The following is a 21,953-nucleotide window of genomic DNA, read 5'->3' on the forward strand; positions in this document are numbered from 1 at the left end:
CTGTTAACTGGGTAAGTTTATCACAAGTTATACGGTTTAATTGGTGTGGCTGGTATAAGTCTTACCCTGGGTTCCAAAATCCTTTCCTTGTTGTGTCAGCTCTTCCGGGCACAGTTTCCTTAACTGAGGTCTGGAGGAGGGGCATAGAGGGAGGATCCAGTGCACACCAGGTAGTACTAAATCTTTCTTTAGAGTGCCCAGTCTCCTGTGGAGCCAGTCTATTCCCCATGGTCCTTACGGAGTCCCCAGCATCCACTACGGACTACAAGAAATAGATTTACCGGTGTGTAAAATCTTATTTTTCAAGGGATTTCTATTAAAGGATCCTGTGGAAAATAAAAGGAAGCGATGGTTCGTCAACCACAACATCGAAGCAGAATCACAGTTGGATGTGCGTTGGGTTGCAGAACGGCTGGTATTTAAAACAAAAACAAAACAAAAAAACATTATTTTATCTAAAAACCTTTTGATAACGAATTATACAGCCACTTGAATCCAGTTTTACCTTTGCTTCATTCATCAGTCAGTCTTTCTCTTCCTAGTTTAAAGGGGGAAAGCACTGCAGACTGGTCTGGGATGGCATTTAGTCAATATGTCTAAAGCACCAACCAAGACCTATTATGTTGGATCTCAACGGAGATGGCGGAATCCCACAAACAGCACTCTGAATGGGTTGCAGGATTCTCAGACGATGGAAGAATTTATCATCAGGTTAACGCCACCCGCGCAGGCAGTAACAACTGTGCGCAAGGCAGTTAAATGACCTCTTCCTATTGTACCGGAGGAAGAGGAGGGTCTCAGATTTCCAGGGCTCCCAATATTTATACGCCTTTCTCCTCCTAGTCGAATAGGTAATAGTCAGGCTGAAGGGTATGTATTCGGTAAGGTAAATAGGAACGCAAGACTTACTGTGGTTGCTCAAAGAAAGGTGCACTAAAGTTAACTCCCCTGGGGTGTGCGACTCTAAAAATGGGCACACAACCAAGGGGCAGTAATCCGTCACGGTTCGGAAAACATACCCTGACATACACTGTATTTTATCATTTAATTATGGGCTGTTAGAATTACTCCATTCGCAGGGGTATAACAAAATGACCAGAAACAATACGGAGACCCCTTCCTACACTACAGTAGAAGTGGAAAAAGGAGGCTGGCTCTCGTAAAGGAGAGCGGACCATTACAGGCGTAAACAACTAGAGGAGGTCAGTAAATGCTTCCAGACTCCCAAATACTGTTTTTACCTAGCGGAATATGTCCGGGAGTTAACCACTTATACTTACAGGCTAAGAACGTTAGCAGCCCGATCTGGGCTATATCTCTCAATGGTTTCTATGACTAACATACTTTCGGATTCCACAGAAGGGGAAAGGATCCCATAAGAATGGGGTGGTTTCCCTTGCCTAGTCTGTTAAGGGGGCATTCTTTATTATGGCAGTCCCACACAAAAAAATAAATAAAATAAGTCGAGGTAGGTTGCAATTGACATGACAATCCAACTTATAGTTGCATGACCTCACAGGGACCTGGGAGGTTCGTGTTTCGTAAAGAAGATATAGTTACCGGGTTGGGAGACAATTTCCCTGGGAGGGGAAGCCTTCTTTTGGTCCAATTATTTTCGGACAAGAGGAGTGAGACCATATCTCTGTCTACCGGGTATTATAGAAATATACCCATAGACAGTTGCAGTTATTCTGGTCCATTATTAACCTATTTTGGTTCTTAGTCTTGTGCTAGAGAGACTATTCCTAATAGCCAATAGTCATAGCTCACCTTGGACTCCCTATGGGTGGGGGGGGGGGGGTGTAAAGGTTGGAAAGGTCTAGGTAGACAGAGTCTGAAGATGGAGAAGAGAAGTTTGTATCAACAGGTTTATTTCCATATATTAACGATAGATATTGACAACGCCTAGGCTGTCATTCCATTCAAAAGCGAAGGAGTTACCGAAGACCATTCGGAAATTACTACACAACGGTTGCCTGTGGCCTAACGCATACCGTGTCTGCCCGTAATGCGTGAACCCCCAGGTTTTATACCCACTGGGGAGCCACATTACTATTAACATCCCTATTCTCAGGGTTCTCTTCAAATCTGGTTTGTCGTGCCCAATCGGTCATTGCAGACCTTGACCCGGAGGAGTCAGTGTCTTTGGACATAATGGAATATTCTGATTTGGACTCCTCACCAAGTACTTAGATTCGTGCTGGTGAAAGATCATAGACAGTTGGGGCCTTACCATTTAGGTCTATCTTCAGCCCCAAATATTTTGGCAGAGAAGGGTTGCAAGTTTTAAAAGGTTAGAGGTCATGATCGTACCTCATCTAGATGATCTGCTGATCTGGGGCACCTTCCAAGAACAGCTGATATTTCTCAACAGGGATGGATTGTGATTTCCAGAAATACAACCTCATGCCAATTCAAAGGGTTCAATTTCCAGGTCTCATCTTGAAAACAGTAAAATTGAGGGTAGCCCTACTATGCAAAATCCAGAACATACAGAGTCTGGTGGCTCAAGGACTACAGGCACAGACTGTTTCTCTATACCTGGGGCACAAATCGTCGGGAAGATGGTGCCGTCTTTGGGGGCTCTGCAGTATTGCAGACTTCACTCCCAACTATTCCAGATGACTCTCATTGCTCAAGGACCAGGTCACACTACTTTTTTTTTTTTTTTTTTTTTTTTTTTACATCACAGAATCCGAGCTGTCCTGCTGAAACGTCCGTTTCAGGGCAGATGGACGTTACGGGAGGGCAGACTACCTATAAACATTCTCGACCTGAGAGCGTTTTACAAGACGCTTCTCTTAACCGAAGACCTAGTCAGTACAGTCGAGCATTATCACAACGACGGCTTACATGAAGCGTCAAGAAGGAAATAAGAGCGGGATGGAGTTAAAGGAGGCCACAAAGATCTTGTTGGGGGCAGCGACGTGAAACATCATCCTCTCGGAGGTGTTCATTCCAGGTGTAGAAAACTCGGATGCAGATTATCTCAGTCACCCGGACGTGCATCCGGGAAAAGGGTGCCTGCATCCACGGATTTTCGATAGGGTGGTGAGGAGATGGGGTCTACCTCAAGTGAACCTAACGGCATCTCGGCAAAACAATCAGCTGCCCAGATATGTGTCCAGGACATGAGATCCAACAGCAAACGGAATGGACGCATTAACACGTCCATGGTGTTACCGGGGGATTTACATTTTTCCATCTTTTCCACTCATAACCAGGGTTCTGAAACGGTTAACCGAGAACGAGTGTGGGCGATTCTACTCGTATCAGATTGACCCTGCAGGAGTTGGTACTCCAGACCTGCAAGGGTTACTAGCAGAAGATCCTTGGCAGTTACCTCAGAGGGAGGACCGGTCATCTCAGGGACCGTTATAACACAGACCTGAACAGGCTGCGTTTAATGTTGTACCTATTGAAACCCATATCTTAAGAAACAGAGGGATAACAAGAACAGACATGCCTACGATGATGGCCGCTAGAACGCCGGTCACAGCCATGTACTACTACAGGATTTGGAAGAGATACATGGACTGGTGTCGAGGAATGTGGGTGGAATTCCACGAACTTCCCCTTGTCATGATTTCTACTTTTCCTTCAGGCCGGTCTACATATAGGACTGAGGCTGGGCTTTCTGAAGGTTCAAGTTTAGTCTCTCTCCATCCTACTTTAACAGTGGTTAGCATCCTTGCCAGAGGTTCAACCCTTTCTACAGGGGGTTCTGAGAATCCAACCCCCTTTTTCATCCTCCCGCTACACCTTGGGACTTAAATTGAGTGTTGGAATTTGGATCACCAACTTTTGAGCGGTTAGCAAGGACAGACCTGACATATCTCTCTTGGATGGTCGTATTATTGCTTGCATTGGCTTCGGACAGGCGGGTTTCTGAGTTGGGAGCCTATCGTGTAAAAGTCCCTTTTTACTTTTTCATGAGGATAGGGCAGAGCTCCTTACAAGAGCAGATCTCTTTCCTAAGGTTGTTTTGGGGTTTCACGTAAACCAGCCAATTGTGGTCCCATCTTGCCATGGTCTCGCAGATGGGGATGTGTCCGTGGATGTTGTCTATGCGTTACAGGTATACGTACAAGTTACGTCGTCCTTCAGAACGTCGGATTTTTGGTTTGTCTTTATGATGGGCCAAAGAAGGGCTGGCCAGCATCTAAGCAGTCTGTCTAGATAAATTGGTCTTGCCATTTGGCTTGCTTATATTCCTGTGGCAAACAGGTTCCGGTTCAGGCGGGTGCTCATACCACCCGATCAGTGGGTGCCTCATGGGCGGCTGCCAGAGGTATTTCCTTTACTCAACTTTGCAGAGCGGCGACGTGGTCCTCAGTCCACACGTTCGCTAAATTTTACAAGTTTGATACTGTTACGTCCGAAGATTCTAAGTTCGGACGTTTAGTTTTGCAGTCAAAAGACAGCACTCCCTCCCTGGGGGATAACTTTGGGACGTCCCCTAATGTCTAAGACTGCTCCAGTGTCCCCTAGTGGATGAAAGAGAAAAGAGGATTTTGGTACTTACCAATAAATCCATTTCTCTGAATCCTCTAGGGGACACTGGACGCCCGCCTCGGTGCTGTCAGCCTGCTGTGTTCAACGTTCTTGTTCGTACAAACAGCGTTAGTTTTTCGCTTAAAGAAGTTTCTTGGATGCTGTTTGATATGTTGTACGGTTCAGTTCCTCGCCTTGTCCTATTCTCTTAGTCAAATTTTTTCAAACTGAGGGAGGAGGGATGTGAAGGGGGAGGAGCCGGCTGTGCAGACAATGCTAATTTTAGATTGTGCCACACCTCCGGTTGCAAGCTTCACACCCCTAATGTCTAAGACTGCTCCAGTGTCCCCTAGAGGATTCAGAGAAATGGATTTATCGGTAAGTACCAAAATCCTCTTTTTTCCCTTCCAAACATTATATCTGCATATCATGAAAGTGTCCATACATTACATCAATTGATTGTCATGTTACTAGTCATATTAAATAATGCAAGGTACTACTACGCCATGCTCCCCTTCTACTCTTGATTTCAATAACGTTACTCTTCCACCATTCTGTTAATAAATGTAAAAAAAAAAAAATTCGTGGGGTCTATTTTGTGGCCGCAGCTTTTGGCATCGGTCTTCTTTGATCGTTACCTGGGGGGTGGCTGCCGCCCACTCGACTTCCTTGGCATCTTTGGGTTGCAGGAGCTCTTAGCTTCTCCGCCATCATTAAACTGCCTCACCATGGCTACTATTAGCCAGCCCAGCTAGCTGCAATTGGTTCTCCATGGCTATCTTGAATTTATAAAAAATTATGCTATGTGTTAGCCAATAACAGCTCGCAGAGGAATATTTGAAACCCCACTATTGTGCTCTTAGAACAGCAGTGGAAACTTGCCACTGTTGCCCTACACTTGCTGCCAAACTCTGTAGTAATGGGTCCTCAGGATCCATCTCCGCAGCCGTATTGACAGATGCTGCCAGGATACTTCAGATCCAGCCCCAACGCCATGGGGGTGGGGTACAGAACTAGGCATCACACCCCTAAGTAGTAGGATATTGGAGTTATCCCAATTAAGAGCCGAGAAAATGACTAATTGAGTTACCACCTGAGTCAGAGTTGGTAGAAAAGAATGAAAGTCAGACAAAATATCACCATATCAGAAACTTGTTCCTTAGTATGGATAAACCACATTGACTGGACAATATCCATACAAAGTAAACTGCATTACTGGCATGATTAACCAAATGTAGAATATTGATCTTTATACGCAGCTATTGTGCTAATTCATCTTGTGTAAGTTTGTGATCTGCTACATTTATTTAGAATGGCTGTCTCAGCTCTGTAGCCGGTGGCCAGGAAATCTAAATGGGCCCATACACCTGCGACAAATTGTCACAATCCTCTGTTCTTGAGATAGGTTACCACAATCAGTTGTTGATGTATTTTGCCCTAAAAACAGCGAAAAGTCACTTTTTCTCTAACGTCCTAAGTGGATGCTGGGACTCCGTAAGGACCATGGGGAATAGCGGCTCCGCAGGAAACAGGGCACAAAATAAAAGCTTGAGATATCAGGTGGTGTGCACTGGCTCCTCCCCCTATGACCCTCCTCCAAGCCAGTTAGATTTTTGTGCCCGGCCGAGAAGGGTGCAAACTAGGTAGCTCTCCAGAGCTGCTTAGAATAAAAGTTTAGTTAGGTTTTTTTATTTTCAGTGAGTCCTGCTGGCAACAGGCTCACTGCATCGTGGGACTAAGGGGAGAAGAAGCGAACTCACCTGAGTGCAGAGTGGATTGGGCTTCTTAGGCTACTGGACGTTAGCTCCAGAGGGACGATCACAGGTTCAGCCTGGATGGGTCACCGGAGCCGCGCCGCCGTCCCCCTTACAGAGCCAGAAGAGACGAAGGTCCGGTGAAAGCGGCGGCAGAAGACATCCTGTCTTCAAGACTAAGGTAGCGCACAGCACCGCAGCTGTGCGCCATTGCTCTCAGCACACTTCACACTCCGGTCACTGAGGGTGCAGGGCGCTGGGGGGGGGAGCGCCCTGAGACGCAATATAACACACATATACCTTAGCTGGCAAAAGGAATACATCACATATAGCTCCAGGGCTATATGGATGTATTTTTTCCCCTGCCATTTTACACAAAAAAGCGGGAGTTAAGGACGTCGTGAAGGGGCGGGGCCTATCTCCTCGGCACACTGGCGCCATTATTCCCTCACAGCTCCGCTGGAAGGACGGCTCCCTGATTCTCCCCTGCAGTACTGCATCTGATTCAGGGTAAAAAAGAAAAGGGGGGGCATTTTGGCAGCAAATAACTAGATTAACAGCAGCTATAAGGGATTAACACTTATATAAGGTTATCCCTGTGTGTGTGTGTGTGTGTGTGTGTGTGTGTGTATATGTATATATATATATATATATATATATATATATATATATATATATATATATATATATATATATATATATATATATATATATATATATATAATATAATATAATATAATATATATATATATATATATATATATATATATATATATATATATATAGCGCTGGGTGTGTGCTGGCAGACTCTCCCTCTGTCTCTCCAAAGGGCTAAGTAGGGTCCTGTCCTCTATCAGAGCATTCCCGGTGTGTGTGCTGTGTGTCGGTACGCGTGTGTCGACATGTATGAGGAGGAAAATGAGGTGGAGGCGGAGCAGTTGCCTGTGTTAGTGATGTCACCCCCTAGGGAGTCGACACCTGACTGGATGATTGTGTTTAAGCAATTAAGTGATAATGTCAGCAATTTACAAAAAACTGTTGACGACATGAGAAAGCCGGCAAATCAATTAGTGCCTGTTCAGGCGTCTCAGACACCCTCAGGGGCCCTAAAACGGCCGCTACCTCAGTGGGTCGACACGGATCCAGATACAGATACTGAATCTAGTGTCGACGGTGACGAGACGAACGTAATGTCCAGTAGGGCCACACGTTACATGATCACGGCAATGAAAGAGGCATTGAACCTTTCTGACACTACAAATACCTCAAAGGCGGGTATTATGTGGGGTGTGAAAAAACTGCCAATAGTTTTTCCTGAGTCTGAGGAAATAAATGAGGTGTGTGATAAAGCGTGGGTTTCCCCCGATAAAAAACAGCTAATTTCTAATAAGTTATTAGCACTATACCCTTTCCCGCCAGAGGTTAGGGCACGGTGGGAAACACCCCCTAGGGTAGATAAGGCGCTCACACGTTTATCTAAACAAGTAGCGTTACCGTCCCCTGATACGGCCACCCTCAAAGAACCAGCTGATAGGAGGCTGGAAAATATCCTGAAAAGTATATACACACATACTGGTGTTATACTGCGACCAGCGATCGCATCAGCCTGGATGTGCAGTGCTGGAGTCGCATGGGCGGATTCCCTGACTGAGAATATTGATACCCTGGATAGGGACAATATTCTGTTAACTATAGAACATTTAAAGGATGCATTGCTATATATGCGTGATGCGCAGAGGGATGTTTGTACCCTGGCATCAAGAGTAAGCGCAATGTCCATCTCTGCCAGAAGAGCATTATGGACCAGACAGTGGTCAGGGGACGCAGATTCCAAACGGCACATGGAAGTATTGCCGTATAAGGGGGAGGAGTTATTTGGGGCTGGTCTAACAGACCTGGTGGCCACGGCAACGGCTGGAAAATCCACCTTTTTACCCCAGGTTACTTCACATCAACAGAAAAAGACACAGTCTTTTCAAACTCAGTCCTTTCGTTCCCATAAGTACAAGCGAGCAAAAGGTCACTCTTTTCTGCCCAAGGGCAGAGGAAGAGGAAAAAGGCAGCACCATGCAGCCGCTTCCCAGGAGCAGAAGCCCTCCCCTGCTTCTGCCAAGTCTTCAGCATGACGCTGGGGCTTTACAAGCAGACTCAGACACGGTGGGGGCCCGTCTCAAGAATTTCAACGCGCAGTGGGCTCACTCGCAAGTGGATCCCTGGATTCTACAGGTAGTATCACAGGGGTACAAACTGGAATTCGAGGCGTTTCCTCCTCATCGGTTCCTGAAGTCTGCTTTACCAAAGTCTCCCTCCGACAGGGAGGCAGTTCTGGAAGCCATTCACAAGCTGTACTCCCAGCAGGTGATAATCAAGGTACCCCTCTTACAACAGGGGAAGGGGTATTATTCCACACTATTTGTGGTACCGAAGCCGGACGGCTCGGTGAGACCAATATTAAATCTAAAATCTTTGAACACTTACATAAAAAGGTTCAAATTCAAGATGGAGTCACTCAGAGCGGTGATAGCGAACCTGGAAGAGGGGGACTATATGGTGTCGCTGGACATCAAGGATGCTTAAGTACAAAACTGTCATTATCAGTTTCAGACGCTGCCGTTTGGATTGTCCACGGCGCCTCGGGTCTTTACCAAGGTAATGGCCGAAATGATGATTCTTCTACGAAGAAAAGGCATCTTAATTATCCCTTACTTGGACGATCTCCTGATAAGGGCAAGAACCAAGGAACAGTTAGAAGTCGGAGTGGCACTATCTCAGGTAGTGCTAAGTCAGCACGGATGGATTCTAAATATTCCAAAATCGCAGCTGATTCCAACGACACGTCTACTGTTCTTAGGAATGATTCTGGACACAGTCCAGAAGAAGGTGTTTCTCCCGGAGGAGAAGGCCAGGGAGTTATCCGAGCTAGTCAGGAACCTCCTAAAACCAGGACAGGTCTCAGTGCACAAGGGTCCTGGGAAAAATGGTGGCTTCTTACGAAGCGATTCCATTCGGAAGATTCCATGCAAGAACTTTTCAGTGGGATCTACTGGGAAAATGGTCCGGATCGCATCTTCAGATGCATCAACGGATAACCCTGTCGCCAAGGACAAGGGTGTCTCTCCTGTGGTGGCTTCAGAGGGCTCATCTACTAGAGGGCCGCAGATTTGGCATTCAGGATTGGATCCTGGTAACCACGGATGCCAGCCTGAGAGGCTGGGGAGCAGTCACACAGCGAAGGAATTTCCAGGGCTTGTGGTCAAGCATGGAAACATCTCTTCATATAAACATTCTAGAACTAAGGGCCATTTACAATGCCTTAATTCAAGCAAAACCTCTGCTTCAGGGTCAGGCGGTGTTGATCCAGTCGGACAACATCACGTCAGTCGCCCACATAAACAGACAGGGCGGCACGAGAAGCAGGAGGGCAATGGCAGAAACTGCAAGGATTCTTCGCTGGGCGGAAAATCATGTGATAGCACTGTCAGCAGTGTTCATTCCGGGAGTGGACAACTGGGAAGCAGACTTCCTCAGCAGACACGACCTTCACCCGGGAGAGTGGGGACTTCACCCAGAAGTCTTCAACCAAATTGTAAACCGTTGGGAAAGACCAAAGGTGGACATGATGGCGTCACGTCTAAACAAAAAACTGGACAGATATTGCGCCAGGTCAAGGGACCCTCAGGCAATAGCAGTGGACGCTCTGGTAACGCCGTGGGTGTACCAGTCAGTGTATGTATTCCCTCCTCTGCCCCTCATACCGAAAGTATTGAGAATCATAAGAAGGAGAGGAGTAAGAACTATACTCGTGGTTCCAGATTGGCCAAGAAGGTCTTGGTACCCGGAACTTCAAGAGATGCTCACGGACGAACCGTGGCCTCTACCTCTAAGACAGGACCTGCTACTGCAGGGGCCTTGTCTGTTCCAAGACTTACCGCGGCTGCGTTTGACGGCATGGCGGTTGAACGCCGGATCCTGAAGGACAAGGGCATTCCAGAAGAAGTCATCCCTACTCTGGTAAAAGCCAGAAAGGAAGTAACCGCAAAACATTATCACCGCATTTGGCGTAAATATGTTGCGTGGTGTGAGGCCAAGAAGGCCCCTACACAGGAATTTCAACTGGGTCGTTTCTTGCATTTCCTGCAAACAGGACTGTCTATGGGCCTAAAATTAGGGTCCATTAAGGTTCAAATTTCGGCCCTGTCGATATTCTTCCAGAAAGAACTGGCTTCAGTACCTGAAGTTCAGACATTTGTGAAAGGGGTGCTGCACATACAGCCTCCTTTTGTGCCTCCAGTGGCACCTTGGGATCTCAATGTTGTGTTGAGATTTCTAAAATCACACTGGTTTGAACCATTGTCTACGGTAGATTTAAAATATCTCACGTGGAAGGTGTCGATGCTGTTGGCCTTGGCTTCAGCTAGGCGTGTGTCAGAATTGGCGGCTTTATCATGTAAAAGCCCTTACCTAAATTTTCATTCTGACAGGGCGGAATTGAGGACTCGTCCTCAATTTCTACCTAAGGTGGTTTCTGCATTTCACATGAACCAACCTATTGTGGTACCTGCGGCTACTAGGGACTTAGAGGACTCTAAGTTGCTGGACGTTGTCAGGGCCTTGAAAATATATGTTTCCAGGACGGCTGGAGTCAGGAAAACTGACTCGCTGTTTATCCTGTATGCACCCAACAAGCTGGGTGCTCCTGCTTCAAAGCAGACGATTGCTCGTTGGATTTGTAGTACAATTCAGCTTGCACATTCCGTGGCAGGATTGCCACAGCCAAAATCAGTAAAAGCCCATTCCACAAGGAAAGTGGGCTCATCTTGGGCGGCTGCCCGAGGGGTCTCGGCTTTACAACTTTGCCGAGCAGCTACTTGGTCAGGGGCAAACACGTTTGCCAAATTCTACAAATTTGATACCCTGGCTGAGGAGGACCTGGAGTTCTCTCATTCGGTGCTGCAGAGTCATCCGCACTCTCCCGCCCGTTTGGGAGCTTTGGTATAATCCCCATGGTCCTTACGGAGTCCCAGCATCCACTTAGGACGTTAGAGAAAATAAGATTTTACTTACCGATAAATCTATTTCTCGTAGTCCGTAGTGGATGCTGGGCGCCCATCCCTAGTGCGGATTGTCTGCAATACTTGTATATAGTTATTGTTACAAAAAATTCGGGTTATTATTGTTGAGCCATCCTTTCAGAGGCTCCTTTAAATTTATCATACTGTTAACTGGGTTCAGATCACGAGTTGTACGGTGTGATTGGTGTGGCTGGTATGAGTCTTACCCGGGATTCAATATCCTTCCTTATTATGTTCGCTCGTCCGGGCACAGTATCCTAACTGGCTTGGAGGAGGGTCATAGGGGGAGGAGCCAGTGCACACCACCTGATATCTCAAGCTTTTATTTTGTGCCCTGTCTCCTGCGGAGCCGCTATTCCCCATGGTCCTTACGGAGTCCCAGCATCCACTACGGACTACGAGAAATAGATTTATCGGTAAGTAAAATCTTATTTATTTATTTTTTGCCTAGGCAACATAAATGGAAATAATTCCATACCCCGTTATCCATATCAAAGTGTACAGTGCTATTTTATATTCTGGCATTTTACATAAAATAAATACTCCTCTCCTAGTATGCACTGTGGTACACTTTTCCTCACTGGAGACCTTTTTAGCATGCTAGATCCACTATAAATATAAGAACGCGAGGGTGGTCTGAATACCCAGTGAAGCCTGGGGCTCCGTGAATATATTGGGCCACAGTTAGTCCTGTTCCCAGTCGAATAACAGTACAAAATTGTGTAGCATCTTCATCTCAAGACTACATATTATCAACCTAAAGCTGTGTGTGTTTTGTTTTTTTTATTTCGAAGCGACAGGTGGATTGATGGTTTCGAAACTGGAAGTTCCTGATATCTGTGCTACACATTTTTGGGATATTTTAGACTTTTCCTAAAAATAACACAAAAATGCACTATTGACATTCTAAATCTTATTTAACAGGTCGGCGCTCTCCTTGTTGACCTTATAAGCTGAATACCATTGCCCATGTTAAGTTTATGAGGGTAAAAATGGGTGGCTGCCTTGGGCTTTAGCGCCATTCGAGTGCACTCCCTTTTGTACCAGAGACCCTGTTTACCACCCGTTAAATGAGCGGGTTAACACAAAATCTGTGAAAAGTTCAGTTTTGTGTGTTAAATGTTTCGGCACCCAGTAACCCACTGGTTATCATGGATTATTATTTTTTTATGTGTCTGTTCAGATGTGTTTAAAAAAATCCCCAATAAGTGTTGCCATCGGGCTCACTTTGGGGCTAATTGGATAGCCCCAGGGGATCACTTAGCCTGCAGTGATTAAATCCTGAGAAAGCATGTGCAGAAATCCTCACTTGACTGTAAAGTATATATTTATTGAATAGGGATTTACAAGTAAGCCTGTGTAGTTGAAATAAAATAACTGCTATTAAATGTAAGGATATTAGTGATTAAGAAACAAAAACTGATTGAAATTTACTTATTCATCCGTCTTTCCCCTGTTTACATTCCTCGCCTGTTGGTCTCCTGTCACAGATGTACAAGAGTTCACAGAAACCAGCCTTGACCTAATCCATAAATAGGAAATCACACTATTAAGCAGGCCATCTCCCTGCCCTTGCTGTAAGTGACCTCTGAGCAGCAAACAGTGGTACATGTCCCCTATAGAGACTGTAATGTATTTGGCACATGCTGATGCTGGGTAAGTGTTTTGCTGTTAAGAGTTTTTCAACTCTAGTCCTCAAGTATCCCCAATAGATAATGCGACTGATTAAATAAATGCAGAATGCATTAAGTTGATCGATGTTGCTGAATTAGTAGTTATCCCACAGCCAGTAATCCTGAAAACATGACCTGACTTCAGGAATGGCTTTGAAAACCACTGTATTAATGTTTTCTGTTTGTCCTATATGTTGGGGGCGAGGCTTATACACAGATAACAAAATTGAGTTCTTGTGCTGTGCTTGCTACTACTAATGAACTATATTATCACAATATATGCCAGCCTTTTCTTTGTAACCAGCACAGCCAATGCCCTTATTGTACATGGTTCTCTTTTGGCAGGGCACAGAGGTGAAAGCCATTACTTACTCGGCCATGCAGATCTGTGAGGAGGAGAAGCCTGAAGTTTTTGTCATCATCGATATTTAACGTAATATATTAATAAATATCAGTGATTCGCTCCCATAATACTCAGAAACATCGCTGCTTTGAGAAGGACGATCTTCTAGTGAAAGACTTTGTGCCTTACGCCAGGTATTCCCAATCACGGTCCTCAAGGCACACTAACAGTGCAGGTTTTAGTGATAGCCAGGCTTCAGCACAGGTGACTTAATTAGTACCTCAGTTATTTTGATTTAACCATCTGTGCTGAAGCCTGGATATCACTAAAACCTGCACTGTTGGTGTGCCTTGAGGACCGTGGTTGGGAATGCCTGCCTTACGCACTTATTTAACATGAGAGAAACACACTAACGTGTTCTGTACTATGGAACAAACTTCTTGTAGCAATTGTTGATCTCTGTTGCTAGCACTGAAATTGTGAATATATATATTTGTAATAAATTATTTTTGGGCACGGTGTGGTGTTTTGTTTACAAGTGCGAGTATAGTTTTAGATTAACCATAATGACTACACATGTACCACCCTTACAACATGCCTCAATGGATAGTATACTTGTTGCAATAAAAAAAACTACAGCACATGGATTTATGTAAAAGGTAAAACTTCATTACAGCAAAACTTTCAGGAATATTTAACATCTCCAATAACACAGAATGGAAAAGGCATTTTCCATGACATCGATTACTGCTGGGTAGAAGGTGGTTTTTTTTTTTCCCCATCATGACAATTTGGGCATATATTTACAGTTGAGGGACTATGATGGGCATTGGACCAGCAAGCTGCAGCAGCCATAAAGGATATAAACAGGAATCCAGCCATAATAATGAAGCATCATTCTTTGGACATGACTACTATTAAAAGGAGCAGTGGTGCACAATTAATAATTGTAATGACTAAAACAAGCATATACATAAATAATATGATGCTAAAAGTTTTATCACAATAACCCGCAGTGTAGTTCGGACAAAGTATTTTTTTGGAAATAGAGTTGTGGGAATTGGTTTGCCCAAAAATTCATTTGATTTGGGATTTCGAGTCTTCCTCATCACTGTCTTCTACTTCTTGCACAATAAGGTCCGATTCTGGGCGGTCCCCGCTATTCTCTTCTCTTCCATCATCCTTGAAGTGCCAGCGCTGCTCCCGCTCATTTTCAGGTGGAAGCACAAGGGGCTGATCATCACCAAAATCAAAGCTGACATTATCCAAACCAGCTTCTGATAGGCATGGATGACAGAGACGATACCTTCTTGTCCCATCTTGAATTACACGCCCTGTCATCTCTGTGACTGGTAGTTTGCACCGTCTGCAGATGAGCTTGCCAGCTTCATGGATCTAGTTTTTAAAGGGCAAAAAACAACATATCAAAAGGTAAGTTCACACCAAGGGGTCAATTCAGTTAGTCGCAAGTAAGTGTGACTGTATTCTGCACTTACGGTACTGCCGAATTCAGGAAATTTTGTTTGCAGCCCAGTAGACCTGCATACAAAAATCTACAAATTTCGGGGCAAGATTAGGAAGCAAGTGGGGCCGGTGGAGGAGTTTCCATACTGTTAAAGCAGCAACTCTTCCGCATGCTACTTAGTGGTTAATTCAGTTAAGTTACTTCAAATATGTCAGGTTAAAAAATAAAAACAATGGTAAATATCATTGTAGTAGTGTTTCTCACACTGGGTGCCTTGGGACACCTGCAGGGGTGCCCTGGGTTAGTGGTCCAGGACCAATTCAAATTATGGTCAACGTAATAGGCAAAACCACTGCCGCTGGCTGCCATTCATGGGTGTAGTATGTGTTGCCGGCGATTGGGCTCCCGGCGACCAGCGCCGGAATCCTGACAGCTGGGTGAGCGCAAATGAGCCCCTTGTGGGGTTTCTGCGCTCACCATGCTGCAGGCATGGTGGCGCGCCCCCGCTGTCTATTCTCCCTCCAGGGGGGGGTCGTGGACCCCCAAGAGGGAGAAAAGCTGTTGGGATTCCGGCGCAGGTATGGTGGTTGTCGGGAGCCCGGCCGCCGGCCAATCATAACCTATGTGGACAAACAAGCGAATCTTGTCCCTCACCGCACAGTTGAACCTAAAGAGACCATATAAACCCACTTTACTTTATTTTTTTAATTAATTAACTTTAATATATCTTTCTAAATTTCTAAGTAAGAAACTTTTGGCCTAGGGGTGCAGTGAAATAAATTCTGATACTCTAAGGTGCAGTAATTCAAACAAGTTTGGAAACCACTGATGTAGTATCTAGGTGCATGGCCTACATCACAAAACTTACCTGGAAAGGCTAAAAGATCTGAACATGTACAGTTTGGAGGAGAGAAGGGAAAGGGGAGGACATAATAAAAACTTTCAAATATACCAAGGGTCTTAACAAAGTTCAGGAGGGAAACATTCTTCAAATGAAGAGAAGTATTAGAACTCGAGGAAATACACAGACTGGAGGGGGGGAGGTTCAGGGGAAATTTAAGGAAAAATTCCTTCACAGAAAGGGTAGTGGATAAGTGGAATAGCCTCCCATCAGAGGTGGTAGAGGCTAAGACTGTAGAGCAATTTAAACATGCTTGGGATAGGCATATGAATATCTTTACAAAGAATTAAGGTTCAAAAAGGGTTGAGATTACCTAAAGGATTAAAGAAAAAGGGGCAGACTAGATGGGCCAAGTGGTTCTTATCTGCCGTCACATTCTGTGTGTCTGTTTCTATACACGGACTTAACAGTGTAAACAATGGAAAACAAAATAGTTACTACACAGGGCAAAAAAGGAAAGTACTGAATATGGGGAAATAAGGAAAGTATCTATAGAAAGGTTGACACTTTATCACACGTGGCTTTACGGCTTTAGGGGCATTAGACGAATATTATAGGTAAAATGTGTGGTGTCCGATCTCTTTAAGGAATCCTTGGAGTCCAAATACATATTAACAAGAGAATGTAACCTTTTCCACAGCAGCATGCTGCATCTCATGTAGCTTTCAAATTTTAATGTTGATAAAAGCTGTTTGTGAAGAGGCAGTTATAAGCAATGACAGTATTTAAATATGTTCAGTACCTCCTCAATTAGAGCAGAAGTTCCAAATTTTTGTCCCTCACTGGGCTTCATATTATTACCAGTTATATAATAACTGTAAAACCAGTAATATTTATATAGCACACAAATATTCTACAGTGCGTTACAGAGAATATTTGGCAATTCATATCAGTCCCTGCCCCAGTGAAGTTTATAATCTATAGTACCTACCACATGTACACGCGCACACATTTATGCTATGGAGTCGATCTACCAGTATATTTTTGGATTGTGGGAGGGAACCCACGCAGGCATTAGGAGAATATACAAACGCCACATCGTTATGGCCATGGTGGGATTTGAACCCATGACCTCAGTGTGGTGAGGCAGTAATACTAACTATTATACCGTCCATGCTGCCCCTATAATGCGTAGAAAAGTTTTTCCTATGGCAGCTATACAACTCCACATACAGTACAATTATTTTATGACCAATTTAGTGCATCACACTTATTTAAATTAAACAGTTTTTAAATGTATAAATGCTTCATATGCTAACTGTTTATTCTTATGTCACCATCTATCAAGATTTTATTTTGTTTGTTTTTTAAACTGGTCAGCTAATATGTGCTGCTTCAGCATCCATGGTCCATTATAGGTGAGCTGAATGCATCACAGAGCTCTGAAATAGCAGCTGATTCAGAATGGCAAACAACTCCATTTTGTGGAAGCATCATACTATGTTTTGGCACCACATATGTTCTGGGGCGAGCACATTTAGCTACAGTGGTGCTTGAAAGTTTGTGAACCCATCAAAGTTTTCTATATTTCTGCTGAAATTTAGCCTAAAACTACCTCAGATTTTCACACAAGTCCTAAGGATAGATAAAGCGAACCAAATCAAACAAATTTTTTATACGTGCTCTTTTTTTCTTTATTGGAGAAATGATTCAATATCACATATCTGTGATGGGCAGAAGTATGAGAACCTTTGCTTCCAGTATCTGGTATGACCCCCTTGTGCAGCAATAACTGCATATAAACATTTCCAGTAATTGTGTCCTGAACATTGGCTTGGAGGAATTTTATCCCATTCTGCAGTACAAAACAGCTTCAACTCTGTTATGTTGGTGGGTTTCCTTCCATGAACTGCTTGCTTCAGGTCCCTCCACAACATTTCAATTGGATTAAGGTCAGGACTTTGATTTGACCATTCCAAAACTTTATGCATTCTTTAACCATTCTTTGGTTGAATGACTTGTGTGCTTTGGGTTGTCGTCCTGTTGCTTAACCCACGTTCTCTTGAGATGCAGATGTCCTGACATTTGCCTATAGAATATTCTGGTCTAATTCAAATTCATTGTCCCATCAATGGTAAGTCATCCTTGGCCAGACCTGCAAAACAGGCCCAAACCATGATACCACCACCACGTTACACAGATGGTATGAGGTTTTTATGCTGGAATGCAGTGTTCTCCTTTCTTCAAACATAACACTTCGCATTTAAACCAAAAAGCTCTATTTTGGACTCATCTGTCCACAAACATTGTTCCAATAGTCTTCTGGGTCGTCCAGGTGATCTTTAGCAAACTGCAGACGGGCAGCAAAATTCTTTTTGGAGAGAAGCCGCTTTCTCCCTGCAGTCCTACTATGCACACCATTGTTGCTCAGTTTGCTCCTGGACTCATGAACATTAACATTAGCTAATGTGAGAAAGGCGTTGAGTTGCTTAGGTTACCTTGGGTTCCTTTGTGACCTTGCAAACTATTAGACACCTTGCTCTTGGTGTAATCTTTGGTGGTCGACTACTCCTAGGGAGGGGAAAAATTGTTCTTGAATTTCCTCCATTTGTACACAATATGTCTGTTTATTGCTGGGGTTCAAACTCTTTAGAGATTGTTTTGGAACTTTTCCAGTCTGATGAGCATCAACAACCCTTCTGAGGTCCTCAAATCTCCCTTGTTTGTGGCACAATACACCTCCACAAAACATGTTGTGAACATCAGACTTTGAGAGATCCCTGTTCTTTTAAAAAAAGACAGGTTATCCACTCAACCTAATTGTCATCCTATAGATTGAAAAATACCTGACTCTAATTTCATCTTCAAAATATCTGCTAAGTATTAAGGTTCACATACTTTTGCCACTCATCAATTTGTGATATTGGATCAATTTCATCAAAAAACAAAAAAAAAGCAGCACCTCTGATTTTTTTGATTTGGTCCTTGTTATCTACTTATAGGACTTGTGAAAATCTGGGGTAAGTTAGACCAAAATTTGGACCAAATTTCAGAAATATAGAAAATTCTTAAGGGTTCACAAACTTTCAATCACCACTGTATGGAAGATTCATAGTTTGATGCATCTCATTTGCATATCCACTTGACACTGAAGTGGGTGAATGGTTTATGGCAATGGTGTAATCACACGTAGGCTTAGTGTGCTCCAGGCATGTAGGAGAGATTGCGGGCTATATTAAGGCTGTGTACATATGAAAACAATGGCCCTCATTCCGAGTTGTTCGCTCTGTAAGTTTCTTCGCATCGCAGCGATTTTCCGCTAATTGCGCATGCGCAATGTTTGCACTGCGACTGTGCCAAGTAAATTTGCTATGCAGTTAGGTATTTTACTCACGGCATAACAAGGTTTTTTCTTCGTTCAGGTGATCGTAATGTGATTGACAGGAAGTGGGTGTTTCTGGGCGGAAACTGGCCGTTTTATGGGTGTGTGTGAAAAAACGCTGCCGTTTCTGGGAAAAACGCGGGAGTGTCTGAAGAAACGGGGGAGTGTCTGGGCGAACGCTGGGAGTGTTTGTGACGTCAAACCAGGAACGAAACTGACTGAACTGATCGCAGTTGCCGAGTAAGTCTGGAGCTACTCAGAAACTGCTAAGAAGTGTCTTCGCAATTCTGCTAATCTTTCGTTCGCAATTTTACTATGCTAAGATTCACTCGCAGTAGGCGGCGGCTTAGCGTGTGCAAAGCTGCTAAAAGCAGCTTGCGAGCGAACAACTCTGAATGACCACCAGTGTGCGCACGGTGCAACATCGTCTGCGACGGGACTCTGACATTGGTAAAGGAATACACGTCGCTGTGACGAGCGGGGCTATGCAGCATGGCCCTCGTAAGCAACATCGCACGTTGGACCTCCATGCAGGTCCGAAGGAGGATGTCACATGCGACAAATCGGAGCACGCATTGCATGCAATGTCATGTGTACACTTTACATGATATTGTATTCCATCATAAGATATCAGCTGTATCGCATACAATATTGCATGATGTGAATACAGCCTTAGTTGAGCATACCAGACAGAAGTCTTTCACCAGGGAAAGGGCTGCTTGTAATGACTGCAACTTTCACAAGCAGATTAATAATGGCTGTACGGCTGCATATGTAAATAAAAGAGAAGCTATATATGTAAATGGAATGCAATGCATATTTTCCTTGTTAATTTATGTGGAAGCTGATTGTGTAGCACTGTAGGGAAACAATGCAGCAATAGTTATCAGTTACAGCAAAGAGCGCTCTTAATTTCAGTAGCAACAGCTTGTTCAATAGTCACCCTACTCTGGAGGAACATGGGAGCCACTATGAAAAGCGGAGAGTGTATGATTCCATACGGTTATAAAAGGAGCGCATTCAATTTTTGGGGATTTAGTTTACCTGCCAGTACACCCTTCATGTATTTTGTACAGTTCCAACAATATAAAAAAAAAGTGTTCCTTAATCATCTTTTCTCTTACGTCCTACTATTTTCCACAATACGGCAGGCAAGTGTCCCCATTTCTCTTACGTCCTAGAGGATGCTGGGGTCCATTTAGTACCATGGGGTATAGACGGGTCCACTAGGAGCCATGGGCACTTTAAGAGTTTAATAGTGTGGGCTGGCTCCTCCCTCTATGCTCCTCCTACCAGACTCAGTTTAGAAAATGTGCCCGGAGGAGCCGGTCCCAGCTAGGGGAGTTCTTAGGAGTTGTCCCAGTTTTATTATTTTCTGAGTTTGTTAGGTTACAGGAAGGCTGCTGGCAACAGCCTCCCTGCCTCGTGGGGCGGAGGGGAGGGGAGGGGGGGGGGGGGTAGTAGGAACCAACTCTTGAAGTTAATGGTTCTCTATCTCCGCTGACTGGGCACTGAGCTCCTGAGGGTGGTAACAGTACTAACTACCCTATTAAGGTTAGTTGGTCAGCACTGGGCTTTTATTATAATAACTGCCTACTGGGGCGCTGTGTGGTTGGCTCCTTATACTCTCTGAAGGTACTCTGTGTGTAAGTGTGTATATCCCACATTACCATGTCGAAGGACTCTGTGTCCTGTGCTGCAGAGTGTTTATCTTCTCCTGTAGAGTCGAATCCATGTACTCAGGATTACAATGTGCTTTCCCAGCCTTCTGAATCCAAACCCCCATGGGTGGATTCTTTAAGGGGAATGATATCCAAGATTTCAACAAGGATGTCACATAATGATAAAGAAACTCAGTTTTTGAGAAAATCTGTGGAGGGTTTGACATACTCAGCGCCCGCTACTTCGTCTAAGACCCCCCATACATACCGACAAAAACATACACTTACCCAGATAATGCAAGCTGACACAGACTCTGATACAGGGAACGGTGATGGAAATATGCAAGGGAGGATGCATCACTTGCAAAGGGGATGCAACTAATGATTGAAGCCATTAGGGACATTTTACATATTACTGAGAAGGTACCTGAGCAGGTAGAGGAATCTTATTTTACAGAAAGTAGGAAATCCTCGCTTACCTTCCAGGCTTCTAAGGAGTTAAACTCTTTGTTTGAAAAAGCCTGGGAAAACCCAGAGAAAAAATTCCAGATCCCAAAAAGGGTTCTCATTGCTTTCCCTTTCCCTGAAGGAGGGCAGAAAAAGAAAAAAAAAGTGCGAAAACTCCCCTATAGTAGACGCTTCTGTATCTAGATTGTCAAAGAAGGTGGTTTTACCTGTCCCTGGTTCAATCGCTTTAAAAGAGCCGGCTGACCGCAAGATTGAGACTATGCTCAAATCATTATACACAGCTACTGGCGTAGCTTTAAGGCCCACTATTGCTTGTGCGTGGATTTCTAAAAGCCATAGTAAAGTGGTCAGGCACATTACTAGAAGACTTAGATACTATGGATAGAAACGACATTGAATTGTTTTTGTGTCACATACAGGATTATGCAGGTTTCATGGTGGTGGCCATGAAGGACTTTGGCATGCTGAATGCAAGGGCTACTTCCATGGCAGTCTTGGCATGCAGAGGCCTCTAGCTACGCCAATGGACTTCAGATGCAGAATCCAAAAAAAGTGTGGAGAACCTACCCTTCACAGGTCCGGCTCTGTTTGGGGATGCGTGGATCTCCACGGGAACTGCGGGTAAGTCAACCTTTCTTTCCTCAGCAGCAACACCGCCAAGGAAATCTTATCCTACGTCTACACTGCAGTCCTTTTGGACCGCGAAAGTTAGAAAATTCAAGACCACTTCCACTTTCTTTAGAGGTAGTCGGAGAAAAAAAAAAGAGGATTTTGGTACTTACCGATAAATCCATTTCTCT

General features: G+C 44.3%; 2 protein-coding genes across 5 annotated transcripts in view; one reads left to right on the plus strand and one right to left on the minus strand.

Moving 5' to 3' along the window:
* Window positions 1-13,852, plus strand: part of ZBTB8OS (zinc finger and BTB domain containing 8 opposite strand) — a 60,709-nt gene extending 46,857 nt beyond the window's left edge. The window contains exon 7 of the mRNA XM_063954279.1: window positions 13,339-13,852. Coding sequence (XP_063810349.1) covers window positions 13,339-13,425 — 87 coding nt within the window. The 3' untranslated portion in view covers window positions 13,426-13,852. The remainder of the gene's footprint in view (window positions 1-13,338) is intronic.
* A 131-nt stretch (window positions 13,853-13,983) lies between these two features.
* The window catches only part of ZBTB8A (zinc finger and BTB domain containing 8A), a 63,233-nt gene continuing 55,263 nt past the window's right edge, over window positions 13,984-21,953 (minus strand). For all 4 annotated transcript variants that reach the window (XM_063954272.1, XM_063954273.1, XM_063954274.1 and 1 more), the window contains exon 4: window positions 13,984-14,731. In XM_063954272.1, the coding sequence (XP_063810342.1) occupies window positions 14,414-14,731 (318 nt within the window). In that variant the 3' untranslated portion in view covers window positions 13,984-14,413. The remainder of the gene's footprint in view (window positions 14,732-21,953) is intronic.

The sequence above is a fragment of the Pseudophryne corroboree genome, chromosome 2 (assembly GCF_028390025.1).
Source record: "Pseudophryne corroboree isolate aPseCor3 chromosome 2, aPseCor3.hap2, whole genome shotgun sequence".
Lineage (NCBI taxonomy): Eukaryota > Metazoa > Chordata > Amphibia > Anura > Myobatrachidae > Pseudophryne > Pseudophryne corroboree.